The 17,319-nt window shown below is 36.7% G+C and overlaps 1 protein-coding gene across 4 annotated transcripts in view; it reads left to right on the top strand.

Annotated features, from left to right (window-relative positions):
• Window positions 1-17,319, top strand: part of TRPC6 (transient receptor potential cation channel subfamily C member 6) — a 113,465-nt gene that overhangs the window by 66,408 nt on the left and 29,738 nt on the right. For 3 of the 4 annotated variants that reach the window (XR_005028221.2, XM_036902811.2, XM_036902809.2), the window contains exons 2-3: window positions 6,189-6,963; window positions 16,826-17,011. Coding sequence is in view for 3 of the 4 variants with exons in the window: in XM_036902811.2 (XP_036758706.2) it covers window positions 6,189-6,963; window positions 16,826-17,011 (961 nt within the window). In the remaining variant the exon portion in view is untranslated. The remainder of the gene's footprint in view (window positions 1-6,188; window positions 6,964-16,825; window positions 17,012-17,319) is intronic. The other variant, XM_036902810.2, reaches the window with a different exon arrangement.

Here is a 17,319-nt window from a genome sequence, read left to right as displayed (position 1 = left end):
AAGAGGAAGAGAGCAGGAGAGGTCAGAGGATACCAGCTCTGCCTTTAAGGACAAGGAACTCTCCACCTCTGGTTTAAGGGCAAGTCACAAGGATGCCGTTAAAAATAATATGCATTTTAGCTTTGTTCATGCTCTATTAGAGTTTGCTGCTCATTTGAAATGAATATAAAGTATTATATATACACCAAGATGCAGTTTGATTCAACCTTGTTCCCTTTTTTGTGTGTAGGGTTTGTATGTCATAGTGATTTGCTGTCTGCTTATTAGGGAACAAACAAGCTTTGAACCTTTTCCTTTGAAGAAAGATTCATGCATTCGAGAGTTATGTATGGAGTGCTTGCAACACGCCTTTCTGCTTATCATTAGGGATCCAGTGGTGAATAAGGCAAAATAGTCATTGCTTTCATGGCTCAAAGGAAAACCACTCTGGTTGTTTACTGCCCCCTCAGCCCTGGAGGAGGGGCCAGGGGTGTGTGGCCACAGATTAAGGAGCAGAGGAAAAACATCCCTTCTGTTATAAAATTAGAATAAAACTGCTTTTATCATTCATCCTTCTAAGTAGTCTGCAAAATTGCTAGTCTGTTAAGTGTTAATCTCTTAATACCCAAGTCCAATTTTCCCATGGGCAATTGTGCATGCAATAAAGTATATACTCTGAAATTTCTTTTAATTTTACCTTCCTAGAATGAATCTAACCAGTTTACGCTTGTGGCTCTTCCATGCTACCTGGAAGAGTTATATGCCATTTACATTTTTAATACTTCTGCTTTAGTAGAATTGCCCTTTAATTCAAGTATTTTCCAGGATTTTTTGAAGCAAAAGTAAAAGTTAAGCTAGATACTTAATGTGGGACTTAGTTGCATAGGAGCAGTTCCATTTGGTAGAAGTGCATCATATTTGAACAGGAAGTAGAGGAAATTACTGCACATTCTCTGGACTTAAGCGTAGAGTCATTTGACTCAGAGACCAATTTGTACTGCTGGCATTTTCAATAGAGATGGATTATTCCATCTTTCACTCTCTGGGCAACAGGCTATATTTTGCAAGCACAGAGAGTCAGGAAAATAAGGTATGTGAAAACCACTGATTTCAGGACCTAATAGATATTTGTGAACCATGCTGACAGTGGCTAGTTACATTCTTTCCTAGCATTAGTATTTATATATTGTGATAAAATAAATTTAGAAAATGCAGACATAAAAATGTAGGTTACTAAACATTCAACCATGCTAAATATGGCTAAGTGGATAAAAAAAATCTTTATAAATACTTTTCTTAAATAGAAAAACCAACTTTGCAAAAGTGCACCCTTTAGCTGGAATGAAAATATCTCTTTTGTTGACATAGTGCTTTGGGCTGTTCTTCTTTCTAGTAGATCATTTTTCTAGGTTGCATTGCAATTAATATACAATTCTACAGAAAGACCTTATAAAATCCATACTCGGATAATACACTCTAGCAGCATCAAGTATCTTTCTTGAAGAGCTTCAAATGTTTGTTACTTAAAAAGTTGTTTCATACACTTTACTTTTGCATTTGAAAGGCAGGGATTAAGCAACACCACTTATGACAAAATAATATACATAGAGCCTTTTTTAGACTGCAGCTAGGGAAGACAAGGAGACAACGACGCTTGTGCTTTGTCCTGTCAATATGCAAACAGCTTTCCCTTTATCTCACTGCCCATGCAAGGAGCAGTGTCCTTCATTGCCCATGCAGTGGTTATCTTCTTAAAACAATCTCCAATGCCTTTATAAACATTCTGTACTTTAAAACTAAAGAAAATATTTTCTGTGGAAATGTCTTTTCTGTTCTTTCAAAAGGATGGAAGGTATAGGTATGAAAGCCATAAAAGTGTAGAAGGAACTAGGACATATCCTTAGGATTAGTGATTTGCCAAGATTGAATGTGCCCTTACTCAAATAAATAGGCCTTAAAATCATAAACCAGTATTTTAAAATTTTAGAATTAAAGGTATCACAACTCAGATCTGTGTACCTCATTGTAAATTTAGAAGTGTTATAGGCACAAATAAAATTTTGGAAAGCAATTTATAAAACTTCAGAAATGAGCAAATTGCTAATTATAATTTTTCTTTCTATAAAAAAACAAAAACCACTTACATCAATTATCACTGCAATTCGTGCCTTTTCCTGGGTCTTCTAATTGAATAACAGCAGAAAAATGATAAAGTCAATGACCTTCTTGTTCATGTAAACATATTCTTATGGCTGTAAAAAACAATGAAACCCAAATCTAAGCACTTTCCACATTCATAATTTCAATTGACTCTTGAAAAATCCCATGACAAAAGCTGCAGTAATTATTTCTCCCATTCTTATGGAAGGAAAAATAAAGAACGAAAAAAAAATCTTGGTTCTTGGCTTTTGGTAACTGGTACTATTTTGCCTTTTGTTTTTTTCTTTTTTTTAGTTACATGAGAACTTTTTTTGCAAGTTCTCTCAGTACTTTCACCTCACTTTTATAAGTCTCCTGAGCCTTATTCTTTTCTTCCTCAATTTTATAGTTTTTCTTTTTCAAAGCACTGTCTGTGCTCTGCAGACACCCTCCCCTGCCCCTCTCTTGGAACTTCCTTTGCTCTGCAGCAGCATCTGTGAAAAGTAATATATACAGAACACAAGACAGGATGTAAGAGGCTAACAAGGTTACCAGTGACAGAAAAGCGACCGAGAGAAGGGGAGAGGGTTCAGAATTTCAGAAGGAAGATGAAGGGTGGCTGCTCATGTAACAAATCGTGGGAACCTCTCCTCTCTTCTACCTCATCCATCTTGCTAACTCTGAAATAATGCTGTTCTTCTAAAAACCCACTTTTAAGAATCTCCTTTTACCCAAACCAACATTAGATTCTGGCAAATTCTTATGTAGGAAAACTGCACTCTCTTAGAAAAAAATCTTAGAATTAATATATATTTTTAAAAAGTGGAAAAGAATATCTACTAAGGATCACTAGCTATTGGAGGAAGAACTATAATATAAACTATAGACAACAAAGCAAGCAAATATAAAAAAGCCACTTAGCAGTGACTTCTCTGAAGTGTGAGCTGTACAGAGTCCTTATCACTAATGTCTTCAGAATTAGATAAGAGATGATAGTGTGTCTGAGAGCAGAAAAGGTGTTATAAAAATATTTGAAGAACAAAAAGATATTCTTGAAAATTAAAAATATAATAGCAGAAAAATTTCAAGAGATATATTGGAGGATAAATTTTTTTAAAATCCCAAAGTATAATGCAAAAAGTTAATTAATTGGAAAATTGGAGAGAAAAGATAAGAAATTAAATCATAATTCCAGATTGTTCAACATACAAAAAGGAGTTCCAGAAACAACACTGAATTCAGGAAACAAAATTATCAGAGAAATAAGCAAGAAATATTTCTCAGAAAAGGACACATTTCTTTTTCAGATGAAAAGGTTTATACTGAGTGCCCAGAACTATGGAAGAAAAGAGATTCCCTCCAATTAAAAATCATGTAATTTTAGGGTACCAGAGACAAAGAAAATATCCAGAATCATATTTCTTAATAGCAACTACAAAAACTACAGTCAGCAGAACCAGGCTTTCAAATTATTGTCAACCTAGAATTCTCTACCCAGCCAAACTACCAATTAATATTGGAGATAGTGCAAAGTCACCTTTAGACATGCAAAATCTCAAGACATTTACCTCCCATGAATGTTTTCTCAGTCAGCTACACAAATAGCAAAGAGAATTCTTGGAATGATGCCTAAAGGAAAATTCAAAGACAACACATTCATCAAATATAGACAACAGCCCTTACAGATTAGTAGATCGGAAGCCTACAGAAGTGATTCTTCAAGAAGCTAATGTTGAAAAAGCACATATATGTTGAATGTGTAAGATTTACATTGAAGAAGTTTTGTTGAATTACTCACAGGTACACAGAACACTAAGTATATTAATACAGAAAGAAAATCTTTAACTACTGCAGGGCAGTATCAGGACACAGGGCATCTGTCCCAGAAAAGATACCATAGTATACTGCTTGTCATAGCTATAACAAAGCACTTACATCATCTTAATGTAAATAGTTATCTAACAAAAGGTAAAATATAATTGCACTGGGATGATAAAGGACCATGAAGACTGTGTGTTTATGTCAGTGTGTGTGACAAAGGATTTGAAGGTATAGTGGGGAATTATGAAAGTAAGCTTAACACTCAACTTTTGTGATGCCAAGTCACAAAATAATAATGCCAAAACCTGATAAATTGATAATGCCAAGCCTGAAAAATCAAGAAGTAGCAACATTACTGATTGTATGGATATAAGGATTTAAACTATAAAGTAATCAGCTAAAATAGTTGAATGTATTGTCTCTGGGTGTCAGGAAATGGGGAAAATGAAGACCAAAGGATTACTGGTTGTTTTTTTAAACAAGCTTATAGAATCCTTACAATACGCACATGTATAATTTTGATAAAATTAAAAATGGAATTGAAAACAAAGCAACTGTTACAGAAAATATATGTAGAAATCATTCTCTTATTATTTAATAACAGTTCCATATACATCATCTAAAGATACATCTTAGAAATTACTAGTATTATAGTATATGTATGGCCATTAGCCCTTGATGTCATTTTTTTAAATTTATAAAGTTGTCTCTTCAATAAAACATCAGCCTGTTAGTTTTGAAGAAGCCAGATGGCTAAAGGGTTCACTGCTGAATGAAAATCTGTGAAAAACATTTTTGAATAAGGTAATATCCTCTTGCAGCTCCTTGAAGAACTATAATCTATTTCTGAGTTGCTGATATTTTGCTGACTTCTTTGGGCATCACACTGCCATAGACAATATTGCCTGGAGATTTGGTATCAAGATAGGTAAGGGCCAGTAGAGAGAGATTTGGGCCATATTGGAGAGGAAGATGGTTAATGGGGACATAGGGCAGCTGTCCCAGCTGTCTTTGGATCTCTTTGAGTTCTTTTCATACTGGGAAGTATGAGTCTTTCAAGAGCAGTGACTCCTAAAACTTTCATAAATAGAAGAAACTTCTACTACACCTATCATCAGTCACATCTTTACCCTTCTTTTTGCCTCCTTTACCCCACCACCCACCGTATAACCTGACCCGTCCCTGTTCTGCAGGGAATTGTCCTCTGGTTTTCTAGTTAGCAATAGTGATAAGGCTTGAGCTCTTCAAACTAAGAAATACTTTACAATAAAATTATAAATCAATAAGGAAATACATCTCCATTGTAGCATTTGATCAGAAGAGGAATCGCTTTCTCTTCTTACCACAGACGAAGGCCTACACTGAAGGCTGACCACCTCACTGACCACTGTCTACATCACAGAAGTGTTCCTTCCTACCTACCACCTTGATCACAATTTTCTCAAGTTTTCATGGATTTTAAGAACAATACCTTGCAGAGTCTAAGCACTCATTGTACTTATTAATGAAACCTTTGCTGTAGCATCTAGTTGATCCTTCAGCTGGAGAAAGTTCTCTACCTGCACTCAACCCCCATCCCACCCTCCCAAAAACACTTTCCACCTGATTTCTATTCATCCTTCCATTTTTAGCATGTCACTTTCTCCCAAGCACTAGGCTACACACCACTGCTATAAGTTTATTACGACAACAGCTGATATTTTGACAACAAGGCAATGTGGCAATTCCCAATTTCTTTGTTTAAACAGTAAGATTTATAAAGGCAGAAAAGTCTCTACTTTTTTTCACCACTGTTTTTCCTGGGCCTAATACAGTCCCTGGCCCTGGAATAAGAGAGACTCAATAAATATGTGTTGAATTGAGCAGATTCACTATTTTCTCTGCTTTAAAAAAATAGTTTCATATTCTATATCATATTAGAAACTGACTATGGGTCTTTCTTATTCTATACCATCTATAATCGGAATACACATATTAATCTCTATGTGAATAGCACAGGGAGATTATGGGAATTGCTAGTCTCCACCCCAAGTTTAAATCTTAAAAATCTGCAAAGTGCTTGGCTTCCTTAAAGGAGAAATTCTTGGAATCCATTAACAAATAAATGTATTTTCATTTACATTATAATTGGCCTAGAGATAATTAGGCATCTAAGATACTCGATAAATGCATTAGATGAATTGCAGGTCATTTGGCACACTAAAATGATCTTAATATGATTTGTTCACAATCTTTCTATTTTCTTACAGTCGGGGCACTGACAACAGACTGGCCCACCGGCGGCAGACAATTCTCCGTGAAAAGGGGAGAAGATTAGCTAACCGAGGACCGGCTTACATGTTTAATGATCACTCAACAAGCTTATCTATTGAGGAAGAACGCTTTTTAGATGCAGCAGAATATGGCAATATCCCAGTGGTGAGGAAGATGTTGGAAGAATGCCTATCGCTCAATGTTAACTGTGTGGATTACATGGGTCAGAATGCCCTGCAGCTGGCAGTGGCCAACGAGCATCTGGAAATTACAGAACTTCTTCTCAAGAAAGAAAACCTCTCTCGTGTTGGCGATGCCTTACTTCTAGCTATCAGTAAAGGTTATGTTCGGATTGTGGAAGCCATTCTCAGTCATCCAGCTTTTGCTGAAGGGAAGAGGTTAGCAACGAGCCCCAGCCAGTCTGAACTCCAGCTAGATGATTTTTATGCCTATGATGAAGATGGGACCCGGTTCTCCCATGACGTGACACCAATCATTCTGGCTGCCCACTGCCAGGAGTATGAAATTGTACACACCCTCTTGCGGAAGGGTGCTCGGATTGAGCGGCCTCATGATTACTTCTGCAAGTGCAGTGAATGCAACCAGAAACAGAAGCATGACTCCTTTAGCCATTCCAGATCTAGAATTAATGCCTATAAAGGCCTGGCAAGTCCAGCTTACCTGTCATTGTCTAGTGAAGATCCAGTCATGACAGCTTTAGAACTTAGCAATGAGCTGGCAGTGCTGGCCAACATTGAGAAAGAGTTCAAGGTAGGTCTTTAGCAATAAGGACTTCACCTTCTACAAGTCAAAGTCGAGGTGTATTTATAAGGTTCTACTGTGAGCTTAGCACCATAACTTTATGTTTGTTCAACAACCTCTTTTCTATAATGATATGTAGTAAAAGTTGTGGACACTAGCATTTAGAGATGTTCTGTCCTATTACATACTAGACATTTTACATTTATTATGTCTGATCTTTATCAGTACCTCGAGAAGACATAATTCATTTTCAAATGGAGAACTGGAGGTATAGAAAGGTAAAGCAAGGCCCAAGATAAACAACTCATAAGACTGAGCTAGGATCAGAATCCAGGTATGCACTCCACAGCCCAGATTCTTTCTCCTGTAACATACTGTTCCTATATTCAGAGCATGGGGATAGAGGCTGTTGAGGTCAGAGAGATGAATAAGCTGAAGGAAGTCACAGTTTGATTTGAGAGACAGATGCATACACAAATAAATGCAATCTAAAGAGATATGAAATTACTAGATAGAGCTATAAGCACTGTGCCAAGTTCAGAGAAACAATATCTAATCAGATTAGGTTTCAGAGAAGTTACATATAAGATGTCATTTCAGCTGTATATGATAACATGAGTAGGATTTGGGGAGTCAGAGACTGAGGGAAAATATGTTTTAGACCAAGATAACAGCAAAAGCAAAAGTTTGTAGATATGAAAGAGATTGTCACTTAGAGGGAACTTTGAGCAGTCTCAATATAAGTTATGTGGAGAGCATGTCAGATGCTGCCACGGTCTGCATGGCTTGTGCTGTATTTGCAGAGGAAGAATGCTAAAACTTTTAGCCCAAGGTCACCCACCCACACCCCTCTAAATTGCCTCCACAGGTTGTCTGACCTATCTTGTAGGTCATCACGTTCTGCTATACATTATTGTTCTTTAGATGTGCTTTTCTCCTTTACTTAGCTATACGTTGTTTGGAATCAGGTCAAATTCACCTAGTAAAATATTTGAGAAGATAAATAGTGAATTATTTTTTCTATTACATATGCTGTGAGAAAACCAGCTTCTACACTTCATGCCTTGGGAGGTTGCAGCCCAGATTCTGCCGTGCAGGCTGTTGGCACCAGTGTCACTGGCCGAACACTGATGTCCTGAGTCCGTCTGTCCTCTGGTCCTATCTGTCCAGGCAGGCGAGGGAAAGTAAATGGTGACGGGAACCCTCCAGCTGCCCTGCTTGGCTCCCAGGTAGTGCGAGGTGCTTTTCCTCGAGCAGCCTTGCGGCTGACAGTGCCAGACAAGCGAGTGATCTTTCACAGTCCCGCCCCATTCTTTCCTCCTCTCCACTTCACTCCAAGGACTCAGTGATCCAGAGACCTTGGCCATATTCAAATTAAAGCACTTTCTTAGTATCTGATTAATATTCATTTTTTAAAGTTCAAATTCTATGGAGTTTCACTGCTTCAGTATCAGCATTTATCTTTCTGTTATTGTATCTTTATTCACATATTTTCTCTAAGTCACTGAAGAATGTTACATTCTTTATTCATTCATCGACTTGTTTGCTTTTTTTGAGCTCCTGTTTTGTACCAGTACCAGATACTGTACTGGGGAGAGCTGAGAATGAGATGTAGTACAAAACACAAAGACAGTTCAGTCAGCAATGCTGCCCTCAATTAGTTGATCTAATGGAGAGGAAAGACCTGTGTGTAGCAGCTGTAACACAAGAAATGAGCTCATGGAGTGAGGGGGCAAGCGGCTCCGAGGTGGAAAGAATTGCACGTAAGCAGAATGTGAAATCTTCATTGTCCCCAAATGCATTGCAAAATGGGGTGCCTCTAGGGTTATGAGAATTTAGAGATCCAGACACTCCTTCATTTGCTCACCATACACTGTTTCTGCTCATGTAGGTTGGGGTGTATGGATGAGGCACTTTTCCTCCATTCATGCTTTCTCTGTGTAGCTCTACTATCTTCAGGAGTTCTCAGATCCTCTACACAAGCTTATCCTTTTCTTAATGTCCTGCTTCTGTGAAGGTTTAAAAGCAAAGCAAAGATAAATCTCTCTGAAAAAATAAATCTCTTTAATGGTGTGTTATTCTTAATATCTGTGAGACATCATTTTCAAAAATTAATTTACTATTAAGAGAAGGTACCACTTAGAAAAATGTTTTAAAAAGTGCATCCTAGAACTTGATAATTAGCAGTTTTTCTAATTAGAAACCTGACTCAAAAAGTCCTTGTAGTGCACAAGGAGAAAGACCATTTTTTTTAATTTAGTTTTCAAAAAGCCTTTTGCAAATACAAAGCCAAAAAAGTATGTTTTCTTTCTCATCAGACATCATACCCTGAAACAAATATTCTATTCTCCAAGGCTTGGTCCACAGAGGTAAGAACAGCTACATATGAGCGTGAGTCACTGTGGCCTTGTGTGTAAACTCTTCAAGAAACCACATCTTCCCATCACCTGTGGGTCTGGGGACAGCAAACCCGTCCCTAGCACCCCAGCCTCAGTTTACAACATGGTGCCACCTATTAAGGCTACAGGATATAGCTAGGTCTGCTGTTTCTACCCTTCAAAAATAACTTCTCTTTTCTCATTTTAACGGAATATTTTGTCATGTTAGGAAATATATAAAAGTGGAGAAAAATCTTAAGATCATTCCTAATTTTGCCATTAAGAAATAAACATTGATACATGTCAAACATACCAGCACATATCCTTCTGGTCTTGTTTTAAGTGGCCAAGATCCTTAGAGTCTCAGGGAACAAGGTCACAAAGGCTGGACCAGCTCAGGGCTGGGGTGCCCCACAGGGACCTGGGAGATTGTGCTGGACACAGGGAAGCCTCTCTGCTCAGGGTCTTCACGTTCTTTGTCTCCCTTTCCATCTGAAAGACATTTGAAAAATTGTGTGCTCAATTGTACATTTTTTAATTGGCATCTAAAATTTTTCTTTTCTAAGTTTATTTTTAAAAGACATCCTTTCTTCATGGTGTTAAATATTAACATTAAAAAATAAAACTCTTAAATTGCTCTTTCAAGTGTATCCAGTGGCCTCTAAATGCTGTAATGATTTCATGCCTAGCATCACCTATTTTAACAGTAAGTTAAACAACCTCTTCTTTAACTTTCAGAATACTTCATTTTTCCTTTTTCTCCTCAAGCTTGTATTCCAGTTCAATTGCCTCCATAAATACGATTCCTAGTATAATAACTTTTTTATTATAAAGTCTCTCATAGTCACCCTACATATGTAATTTTATATACATACACAAGAAATTTTAGAATTTGTTTTATTTCCTGTGAACATAAGGCATTAAAAATATTCTGGAAGGAGTTCCTATTACATCTATTATTTGTGCATTTGAACAAATCTCATAAATTGAATGCCAGTGTTCAAAATAACAAACATACAAATTTTGAAAAATAAATTTTAAATATATACCACAGTTCTTGTTGGAAATGAATTTTTGGTGGGATTAATCATATTTACACTTTTGTTAGACCTTTAATGAAAGAAAAAGATACATCCTGTCATATCTTGATATGACAGCCAGCATGCTACTTTAGTGTTTTGTTAAAAAGATATAAAAATTATTAAGAATTTTATAGAACAAAATTAGAAGAGGCTTGATTGTAGGTGGAATAAATACTTCTTATACAATTTGATATAGTTTACTGAATTACACAAAATGAATATGAAAGAAAACACATCAGAATTTTACCCACATGTTTAAGACAATATCCTGTGAAAATTTTGAGTCCTTGGAAACCATTCCAAATCACATTAAAAAGAATCATCTTCTCTAACCTTTTTGCTTTGCCTATTTGAGATGGCTTTTATTCTATAATGATACACTGGTAAGATGAGTATTAAGAATAGTTTAAAGGAATCACTTTTATTTAAATGCATAAAAAAGTGATTTTTATATTCAGTATTTCCTACTGATACCTTCTTTGCTTTCCCTTACTGGACTTTCATTCAAGAGGGATACATTCTTTGCTAGTTGGAGAATGAAGAGGCAAAGTGCACTAAACAAAAATGATCATTGTTCTATCACCACACCACATTGCACCATGCATCTGAATTCAGAAATCCCAAGATGAACCAGCACCTTGTATTTCTATCTCTAAGCTTCATCTTCAACAGAAAGTGTATCAGGAAGGGAAATTCAGGCACCCCTCAGGGTCTGTGGAACCTGGATTAATCAGGAAAGGGAGGCTCCTTATTGTGTGCTGCCCGGGTAGGTGAGAGTGCGGAATTACTTTGTAAAGGGACTAATGATCTATTTTCAAGGAAATCTGTTTTAGGGAAATTGAGGATCTGGAAACTGACTCCCTTAGAACACTATTAATGTTCTGTGGCCCTTTGGAAAGTCTTCACATATCTCTATTTAAAGGCAACTAATCTACATGGTGAGAGTCTGAGAATAAGAACATTCAAAAAGATTCCTTAAACTCCAACATACAGCTTCTGTAAGCCCCTCCCAAGTTCTCTCCTTCTATAATAACCTATAATTAACTAACAAGAGGCCGGAGAGTTGGTACTGAGTTCCTTAGGCAATTTTAGTCTTGTGCCTTGAATCTTCTAAACCAAATAAATTGCATTTATTACCCTTATTACCAGGTCTCTAGCTGGCTTTATACAGAGATGACAAGACCACAACAGAGAAATCTAACAATTGGATGGGGCCATAAGAACAACAAGAACACCAACAGACCTGAAGAATTGCAGGTCTTTAAAGAGAATGGGGAAAAAAACAGACTCAAAAGATTTTTACCCATTCAAATTCAATGTTTATACTGAATTTTTAACAATAATTATTTTGCTTTGGTAGTATGAGACCTTGGCCACCTTGAACTTAAACTTGAGCAAAGCCTAACTTGACAACAGATAACAAATCAATAAAAAGAAGAAGAAAACCAAAACTTTGCTCTTGATACGGATGGAGAACATAACTCCCTGTTTCTCCTTGACTGAGGACTAAGCTCAGATAATGTTAAAGACAAGGAGATCAACGCCAGGGATGGTTTTATCAGCACATGCCTTCTTCCAAATTTCTAATTCCCATTTAGTATCTCAATATGTACTATAGCTTATACCTCTAACCCCTTTTTAGAATCTGTTTATATTGCAGATTGTTTGTGGTAACAATGTTTCCTTTAATTACCCTAATATTATCTCTTCCGTAATCAGGGATCATCCTCTTCTCTGTCACTCTTGGAAAAGTAGCTTTTTTTTTTAGTTAAAAAAAATTTTTTATTTTGGTATCATTAATCTACAATTACAAGAGCAACATTATGGTTACTAGACTCCCCCCATCATCAAGTCCCCACCACATACCCCATTACAGTCACTGTCCATCAGCTTATTAAGATGCTATAGAATCACTAGGATAAGTAGCTTTTGGGGAGCTTTTCAAGACTCTTCATGTCTTCCTGGATGTCTGTCCCTAGATATGCACATGGGTCTCCAGATGCCTCTGTGGTTGATGTTGAGAAAAGGGAAGATGGACAAACTCCCACTTTACCTGTTTGACACCATTGCTTTGTCTGGTGTGCAAAGTGTACACAAATGTCTGGCACTGTTTGAAAGAGAAACTGACTGAGTTAAAAAGTATGTTTTATTAGCAGAAAGGCAGTGTGACTGTTATCAGACCTTCACAGCATGAAAGAGGGTGTCAATTCTGTGCTAAGTAGCCTGCAAGGCAGAGCCTTGGCAGTAGAAGCCAGGGCTGGGCTCCCTCCCAGAGAGGAAGGAGGAAAGAGGCCTTTGTTGAAATTTATGAATTTATCCTAAGTAATTTACACTCTAACTTTATGATAGAGCAGCATTTAAGTTCTTCGTAATTAGGAGAAATTATCAGAAGGCCAGAAAATAAAGTAACCTTTCCAAGTTGTTAAGTAGCAGAGCAAAATTTCAAATGCAAGTATGTTTTACGTTCCTTTCTTTACATCACTCAACAAATTTTTTGATCACCTACTATGCGCCACACACTATGCCAGGATGTGAGGATGCAAAGATGAGGGAGATACAGTCCTTGTTCTGAAAGATAGTTGAGTTTACTCAAGAAAGACAGATATGTAAACATATGCAGTAAAGTGTTTGAGTGAGTGTGTGCTCTTGCCTTTGAATTTCCAATGGTTTGAAATAGATGAACAGAGAAAAATCTCATTCTAGCAGAGTTTTAGATCTCAGACTAGTCAGCAATCAGGGAGGTAAGTTCAGTTTTGCACTGGGGAGGCCCCAGCTCCTGAAGCTCCTGTTTACCTGCACTGCTGCTTCATAGCTTCACTATGACCTGAGAATAAAGGGAAGAATAAAAACCATTTGTCAAATGCTATATAAGTTAAATAAGTAGCCACTGATGACAGCAACAATCAACATAAAAATCAGGGGCATCTGACACCTCTAGGAAAATGTTTGTCTTCAATTCTTGTTTGCAGTTGTATCTCTCATCCCTTTTTCCCTTTTCTCTCTGAGTAGTGTCTTATTAACCCCTGTCCCTCACAACCCTACCTAGAAGGTGCTGTATAAATGCTTGCTAACCACATCAGCAGTGACTGAGCCCAATAGTCAGCGTGCCATTTAGTGACCATTATTCTGAAGAGCAGGAAATGCTTAGAGTTACATGTGCTCTCACCAGGCTAATTTATCACTACATAGATAATAATATTCCATACTCTCTTTACTCTTCAAGTACATAATCTCATTTTATCAAACTTCCATTTTACTAAGACTGTGATACCTATCATAGCAGTAGTTACTGAATATTTGTTGAAAGAATTCATAAATGAATAATTGTTTTATTTTCAATACATTTTCAAATAATACCCAGGAATCCCAAATACCTTTATATTTGCTAGCACACATTTGTGACAAGGGACTGAGAATACCTGGATATTGTTTATGAAAAAATGAAAATAATAATAATGATAACTACCATTGATTCAGTACTGCCCTGTGCCAGAGTGTTGGCAGTGTTTACCTTGTATAATCTCCACAGCAACCCTGGCAAGTAGGTACTCATATTATCCCCATTTGTCATGTGAGGACTTTGAGGCTTTTAGGGAATAAGTCAGTTGCCCGGAGTCACACAGCCAATGGCTGCACCTGCTTTCAAACCCAAGTCTGCCCTTCTCCAAAGCCTTCAGGGTTGATTAGCAAGAATTAAGGAATGTATTTCCCCCTACTCTGTTAATTTTTATGAAGTAGACTTCATCTCTCATATAAAAAGAAGAGTCAGACATTAAAATTATAGACTATAACATCTACTGTGTAAAATCTGACTAAGATGACCCTTTGAAAGGATAATTTATCAGGGACATTTTTCTGTCTTATAATCTATAAACTGTTCTTTTCGCCCACTATCGGTCATCTCTTTACAATTCAAAGGTTAATAGGCAAGCACCCACTCCTAATTGTGTGGCTGGATGACCCACAGATATGACCCAGAATTAAATCAACCTTTTCCTATAAATTAATCACTTTTCCTTTAAGGAACCCAAATCACAGTGCTGCATCTGGCTGGTGAACTACTGCCAACATTTCATTTTAAGTGCATTTACACGTCAATTTCAGAGGGTTTAAAATATGAAAACATTTATAAATGTATTCCCAAGGTAAAAGAAAAAGTGTATATTTCTAAAAGTAGAGTGGTACTTTTCTTTTTTGAGGATATGTCTGGAAAATTAGCAGTGAATTGGAAACAATTGTTTACATCAAGCTATTAGCACAGAGCACTTTATTTCTTCACTCTGTGTGACTTCTACTAGAATGTGTTATTCCTCATGGAAAGGACCACTTTCTCCTTTTAAATGTATAATTTCACCTGAGCTTTTTAGAATTCTAGAGAGCACTGATTTTGATTCTTAACATTTTTGTCTTCTAAAGGACTAAGGATAGTCAAGAATTGAGCACAACATATAAGAAAATCTAGGTACATTAAATTTTGTCATAGCTCCATGAGTTCTTACTAATGTCAAGGAATGGCCTGTTCTCAGATTTTGCCTTTGATGGTATAGAATGAAATAATAATGTTTTATCAAAAGCTTGGTAATTGCTCAGCACCATGCTAAGTGCTTTGCATGTGTGATTATATACTTATTTAATCTCACTAAGCTTCCATTTTCTCATCTATAAAGTAAGAATAATAATAGCACCTACTTAAAAGTGGTTTTAACTAATCTAAGATTACATGGCTAAAAAATGAAAGAGCTGGGATTTGATTACGGGTTTATCTAAGTCTAAAAGCCCATGCTCCTAACCACTGTGTTCCAGTATAGACATGAATGTCATATGCACTTCCACACCCCAAAGTTTGTCCCCACGACCCTAAATGACTATTTCATGAGAAGGGTAAAGCTATTTCCTTGTGACCCTGCCTATACTATCTGACCACATACCTGTTTAGAAGTAGTTTGAAGCATTCTCGGTTAACACATAATTTGTGTTATCAATTTGCCTTTATAGAATCTGTTTGGATATGCAGTTAGCAAAATGTAGCCCATTTAGAAATTACTAACATATATTGAAAGGTCACTTGTCATGATTTCCAGGGAGAAACCTGAGTGGATGCTTTATACATACTCACTTTGAAGCTATTTTCCAAATAGACTTCCTCCAAATTTTACCATATTGAATAATATCCAGAGACACTCATATTTCTCCAGCATCTTCTTCTCTTGATCTTTCCAAAGGACCTTTTCATCCCACAACACACCGGTGGCTTCAGAATGGAGGTGACAACTAACTGAATTTGCAAAGCTGGCTTTAAAAGTAAACTTTGCCAATGAGGCTGTGTGACCTTAGGGGACCTTAGGATTTGATGTGCAAAATGGGTATAATATTTGCCTTGTGTACCTCCCAGTTCTTCAAAGATCAATATAGAAAAGCAATCTACAAAGAAGAGACAATGTGGTATAATTCTTAAAGGCAAAGTCTTTGGGCCAAACAGTATTAGATTTAAAGCTTGGTTTTGACACAGTGACTGCATGACCTTATTCAACCTAACGGACCGAGACAACTGTGAAGATGAAATGAAATAGTATAAGCCACTTGCAACTCAACAAGCTCTAGTGAATAGGTTTTCCTGATTAACGCTGACCTTATTTCAATGTAAGAAAATAAAGAGGAAGGAAATATTAAAAAGACCTGAATGAAGATGTGAGTACATGGCGTGTATGTCAACGTGAGTGATAGCTGAATACAATCAACTATCTGTCTAACATAAATTATGTCATCAGCAATAAATTACCATGAAAACATTTTCATTAAACTGTCTTTTCTCCAGGGAGAGGCATCTCAGTTTGCTGACTTTATATTTGATAAGGTCTTTTGATCCTGTGATTGGCACACAAAGTTCCTTGGTTAACAATTTATTACATGCATATGTGATACAACTTTGCTTTTCTCCAGAACCTCTCCATATGTCATATGCTTCTCAACTTTAACCAACACAGTTTTCAAAGTCTTCCAAAGATCTATCAGGTGTATATTATGTGCCTTGCTGATAAGATTATGAACAGAAAAGATACAATGTATGTGAAGGTAGTCTAATCATGCTGTGGGAAAAGTTGCTTACTTTATATTTCTCCTGAATCAACAGGTGAATTTGTCAAAGTAGGCCGCTTTTTGATAATGTTGGTTATGCTTTAGGCAAATTTGCTTTTCCAGGATATGAAGGAAATCTTTATGGTACTAAGATATTTCAGAGCTTACTCAGCAGAACAGCAATTAAAGCATGTTAAAAGAAGAGTAAACCTCCAAATAGAATTTTTCTCTTTGCTTTCTCTACAAACTGTCAAGTCCCTGATACATTCATTGGTGTAGCATAATAAAATGTTCTACTTCTGCATTACTGTTTTTGTTTTGCTTTGTCTTTCCTAGAATGACTACAAAAAACTCTCAATGCAGTGCAAAGATTTTGTTGTTGGACTCCTCGACTTGTGCAGAAACACGGAGGAAGTAGAGGCCATTCTGAACGGGGACGTTGAAGTACGCCATGGGGGTGGAGATCACGGTCGTCCAAATCTCAGCCGTTTAAAACTTGCCATTAAATATGAAGTAAAAAAAGTAAGGTCAGGCATGAAGCCCCATTTGCATTACTTCAGTTTTTATTGGTGCAAACTAAGGATGAAAAGTGGACATAATTATATTGAGCTGGGTTTTTCTAATTAACAGTTGTATTAGGTCCTCTAATGAATCCTAAGAACCTGGTTGTGAGGCATGTAGGTCAAATGCTACACTGAATACAGCCTTTAAAATCTAGATTCGTTTATATGGTGATTGCCACTTTCCTTTGCTTATCTAATATGAAAATGACAGTGTGTGTCCAAATTACAAGGCATTTGTTATATGATAGGAACGTCATTGTTTAACTC

Source organism: Manis pentadactyla, chromosome 13 (genome assembly GCF_030020395.1).
Source record: "Manis pentadactyla isolate mManPen7 chromosome 13, mManPen7.hap1, whole genome shotgun sequence".
NCBI lineage: Eukaryota > Metazoa > Chordata > Mammalia > Pholidota > Manidae > Manis > Manis pentadactyla.
Note: the sequence above shows the minus strand (reverse complement) of the source record. Positions and strands in the feature narration are given on the sequence as shown.